This window comes from Chiloscyllium punctatum, chromosome 3, assembly GCF_047496795.1.
Source record: "Chiloscyllium punctatum isolate Juve2018m chromosome 3, sChiPun1.3, whole genome shotgun sequence".
Lineage (NCBI taxonomy): Eukaryota > Metazoa > Chordata > Chondrichthyes > Orectolobiformes > Hemiscylliidae > Chiloscyllium > Chiloscyllium punctatum.
Window position 1 is genome coordinate 99,046,992 of NC_092741.1, and position 5,144 is coordinate 99,052,135.

Genomic DNA, 5,144 nt, shown 5'->3' on the forward strand with positions numbered 1-5,144 from the left:
GAGAGCTGAGAAATACTTGGCGCAGACAGAACTGGAATGATTCAACAACTGGAACTAGTTGAGCAGCAAAAAAGCCACGTCACCATAAAGGGATTTCCTCATACTGTGGGGAGGGAAGCATTAAGGAGCCGGATCCATCAGAAGTTGTAGGAAGGTAAGTATTTCAGAGAAACGGTGGGGAGAAGAGCATCAGGAAGCGGAGGAAGTATTAAGGTCTTGCAACACTCCTGTCAGTCAGAACTCGCTGATACTGAGACTGGGAAGTACTAGAGCTTTAAGCAGTTACTACTTCCTGTTCCCAGCCTGCATGGCTGCAATGTTGCTGGAACCGAGAGGAATGCAGTGTGTTTGCAGCACCTGGGCCCTGGAGGTTAGGGATCAGCTGCAAGTTTCACTGAGGACAGTGCAGACAGCTGGTAACCTGAGCTCTCTGCGGAACTCGGGGCTGAGCCTGAACCCTGTTTAAATGGGACCGAAGAAAAGGAAAGTGGTGACTGCTTGGCCTGGGGCGAGGGAAAGAAGGAGCGGGCTGTCTGTGCAGCTGCAGCCTGGTGTGGGACAGGGAGCGGAGCTGGAGCCCGAGCCCCGGGGCCATCTGCAGCAGCAGCTCCCGGAGGAGGCTCCGGTCACCAGCGTCTATTTCAACAAAGTGGCCCACCGCAGGCTGTCCTCGGGCTTCTTCAATCGGCCTTGTGTGACTTTGGCCAAGGAGTTTCTGGGTCAGGTCATGGTCCGAAAGTTTCCGGATGGTAGTGAAGTGAAAGGCAGGATAGTTGAGACTGAAGCGTACCTGGGCGGTGAGGACCAAGCGTCCCATTCCCGCGGGGGCAAACAGACTCCGAGGAATACCGCTATGTTTATGACTCCAGGCACCATGTATGTCTATCAGATTTATGGGGTGTATTTCTGCTTAAATGTGTCCAGTCAGGGAGATGGTGCGGCCGTTCTGGTACGATCGCTGGAACCTCTGCATGGATTGGACACAATGAGACAACTTCGCAGCAAGCGGAGGCGAGAAGCTGGGAAGCCCCTGAAAGACCATGAGCTCTGTAACGGACCCTCGAAACTCTGTCAGGCGTTAGACATCACCAAGATCTTTGACAGGGGGGACTTGGCTACAGGCAATGAAATCTGGTTGGAACCTGGCCCTGAAGAAATAAGTGGAGCAGATATAGTGTCCACCAGCCGCATTGGGATAGGCTATGCAGGGGAATGGGTTAACAAACCCCTGAGATTTTATATAAAGGGCAATAAATGTGTGAGTGTTGTAGACAGGGACGCTGAAAAGGTGAAAGACTAGTTGGGTTATGCCGTTACTGTTATGGTGCCCTAATTTTTCATAGTCTGTTTCAAAGCTTTTATTTTTGCTGGCAAAAGCTTCAGACATTGTTAACTCTAAGTAACTTAGTCTGTTCAAAACACCAAGTATAGTGCAATATTCCAAAAATTCCAAACGTTCTGTTTTGCTTTTTACAGTCCTCATATTGATTGGCTGCAAGGGAGTTGAATTGAAAACATCTTAAATGCCCAGATTAGTTCAAACCCATCATTGTGTTGAAGCCTCTTCAGAAAAGAGAAACTTTTCAAACCACCCTGAACAAGTAAAATTCTTTCATATACAACTACATAATGATGCAGATTTCTGGGAAAATACTTTGAAATATGTGTATTATATATGTCTTAATTAATTTTCACAATAAAATACCTTTTTTTTGCAATGGTCTATTATTTCACTACAGAAGACCTTTATCCCAACAGGTCTATACTTTGTCAAGCAATTCAAAATGACAACAGGTTGGCTCAGTGGTTAGCACTGCTGCTTCATAGTGCTAGGGCCCCAGGTTCAATTCCAGCCTATTCCTAGTGCTATGAGCTAGTGAGGGTAGGAACAGGAGGATAGAGCAGATGAATGTATGGCTGATGAGCTGGTGTATGGGAGAAGGATTCACATTTTTGGATCATTGGAATCTCTTTTGGGGTAGAAGTGACCTGTACAACAAAATCGGATTGCACCTAAATTGAAGGGGACTGATATAATGGCAGGGAAATTTACTAGAACTGCTCAGGAGGATTTAAACTAGTAAGGTGGCAGGGTGGGACCCAGGGAGATAGTGAGGCAAGGGATCAATCTGAGACTGGTACAATTGAGAACAAAAGTGAGTCAGTCAGGGCAGATAGGGACAAGGTAGGACCAATAAACTGCATTTATTTCAATGCAAGGGGCCGAACAGGGAGGCCGATGAACTCAGGGCATGGTTAGGAACATAGGACTGGGATATCATAGCAATTACAGAAACATGGCTCAGGGATGGGCAGGACTGGCAGCTTAATGTTCCGGCATGGAAATGCTACAGGAAGGATAGAAAGGGAGGCAAGAGAGGAGGCGGGGGGGGGGGTGGCATTTTTGATAAGGTATAGCATTTCAGCTGTGCTGAGGGAGGATATTCCCGGAAATACATCCAGGGAAGTTCTTTGGGTGGAACTGAGAAATATGAAAGGGATGATCACCTTATTGGGATTGTATTATAGACCCCCTAATGGTCAGAGTGAAATTGGGAAACAAACTTGTAAGGAGATCTCAGCTATCTGTAAGAATAATAGGGTGGTTATGGTAGGGGATTTTAACTTTCCAACCATAGACTGGAACTGCCATAGTGTTAAAGGTTTGGATGAAGAGGAATTTCTTAAGTGTGTACAAGAGAACTTTCTGATTCAGTATGTGGATGTATCTACTCGAGAAGGTGCAAAACTTGACCTACTCTTGGGAAATAAGGCAGAGCAGGTGACTGAGGTGTCAGTGGGGGAGCACTTTGGGGCCAGTGACCATAATTCTATTTGTTTTAAAATAGTGATGGAAAAGGATAGACCAGATCTAAAAGTTGAAGTTCTAAATTGGAGAAAGGCCAATTTTGACAGTATTAGGCAAGAACTTTCAAAAGCTGATTGGAGGCAGATGTTCGCAGGTAAAGGGACGGCTGGAAAATGGAAGCCTTCAGAAATGAGATAAGAATCCAGAGAAAGTATATTCCTGTCAGGGTGAAAGGGAAGGCTGGTAGGTATAGGGAATGCTGGATGACTAAAGAAATTGAGAGTTTGGTTAAGAAAAAGAAGGAAGCATATGTCAGGTATAGACAGGATAGATCGAGTGAATCCTTAGAAGAGTATAAAGGAAGTAGGAGTATACTTAAGTGGGAAATCAGGAGGGCAAAAAGGGGACATGAGATAGCTTTGACAAATAGAATTAAGGAGAATCCAAATTGTTTTTACAAAGATATTAAGGACAAAAGGGTAACTAGGGAGAGAATAGGGCCCCTCAAAGATCAGCAAGGTGGCCTTTGTGTGGACCCGCAGAAAATGGAGAAGATACTAAATGAATATTTTGCATCAGTATCGATTGTGGAAAAGGATATGGTAGATATAGACTGTAGGGAAATAGATGGTGACATCTTGCAAATGTCCAGATTACAGAGGAGGAAGTGCTGGATGTCTTGAAACGGTTAAAAATTGATAAATCCCCAGGACCTGATCAGATGTACCCGAGAACTCTGTGGGAAGCTAGAGGAGTGATTGCTGGGCCTCTTGCTGAGATATTTGTATCATCGATAGTCACAGGTGAGGTGCCGAAAGACTGGAGGTTGGCAAACGTGGTGCCACTGTTTAAGAAGGGCAGTAAAGGCAAGCCAGGGAACTATAGACCAGTGAGCCTGACCTCAGTGGTGGGCAAGTTGTTGGAGGGAATCCTGAGGGACAGGATGTACATGTATTTGGAAAGGCAAGGACTGATTAGGGATAGTCAACATGGCTTTGTGCGTGGGAAATCATGTCTCACAAACTTGATTGAGTTTTTTGAAGAAGTAACAAAGAAGATTTATGAGAGCAGAGCAGTAGATGTGATCTATATGGACTTCAGTAAGGCGTTCGACAAGGTTCCCCATGGGAGACTGATTAGCAAGGTTAGATCTCATGTAATACAGGGAGAACTAGCCATTTGGATACAGAACTGGCTCAAAGGTAGAAGACAGAGAGTGGTGGTGAAGGATTGTTTTTCAGACTGGAGGCCTGTGACCAGTGGAATGCCACAAGGATCGGTGCTGGGTCCTCTACTTTTTGTCATTTACATAAATGATTTGGATGCGAGCATAAGAGGTACAATTAGTTAGTTTACAGATGACACCAAAATTGGAGGTGTAGTAGACAGCGAAGAGGATTACCTCAGATTACAACGAGATCTTGACCAGATGGGCCAATGGGCTGAGAAGTGGCAGATGGAGTTTATTTCAGATAAATGCGAGGTGCTGCATTTTGAGAAAGCAAATCTTAGCAGGACTTATACACTTAATGGTAAGGTCTTAGGGAGTGTTGCTGAACAAAGAGACCTTGGAGTGCAGGTTCATAGCTCCTTGAAAGTGAAGTTGCAGATAGATAGGATAGTGAAGAAGGCGTTTGGTATGCTTTCCTTTATTGGTCAGAGTATTGAGTACAGGAGTTGGGAGGTCATGTTGCGACTGTACAGGGCATTGGTTAGGCCACTGTTGCAATATTGCATGCAATTCTGGTCTCCTTCCTATTGGAAAGATGTTGTGAAACTTAAAAGGGTTCAGAAAAGATTTGTTGCTAGGATTGGAGGTTTTGAGCTATTGGGAGAGGCTGAACAGGCTGGGACTGTTTCCCCTGGAGTGTCGGAGGCTGAGGAGTGACCTTATAGAGGTTTACAAAATTATGAGGGGCATGGATAGGGTAAATAGGCAAAGTCTTTTCCCTGAGATGGGGGAGTCCAGAACTAGAGGACATAGGATTAGGGTGAGAGGGGAAAGATATAAAAAAGACCTAAGGAACAACGTTTTCACGCAGAGGGTGGTACATGTATTGAATGAGCTGCCAGAGGAAGTGGTGGAGGCTGGTACACTTGGAACATTTAAAAGGTAGTTGGGTGGGTATATGAATAGGAAGGGTTTGGAGGGATACGGGCTGTGTGCTGGCAGGTGGGACTAGATTGGATTGGGGTATCTGGTCAGCATGGACAGGTTGGTCCGAAGGGTATGTTTCCATGCTGTACATCTCCATGACTCTATAACTGTCTGTGTGGAGTTTGCACATTCTCTTTGTGTCTGCGTGGGTTTCCTCCGGGTACTCTGATTTCCTCC

The 5,144-nt window shown here is 45.4% G+C and overlaps 1 protein-coding gene across 1 annotated transcript; it reads left to right on the plus strand.

Moving 5' to 3' along the window:
- Positions 1-269: 269 nt before the first annotated feature.
- mpg (N-methylpurine DNA glycosylase) lies at positions 270-1,718 on the plus strand. Its single transcript, XM_072557275.1, has one exon. It carries the CDS (start codon positions 467-469, stop codon positions 1,298-1,300), a length of 834 nt encoding a protein of 277 aa, XP_072413376.1. The 5' UTR covers positions 270-466; the 3' UTR covers positions 1,301-1,718.
- Positions 1,719-5,144: the final 3,426 nt, after the last annotated feature.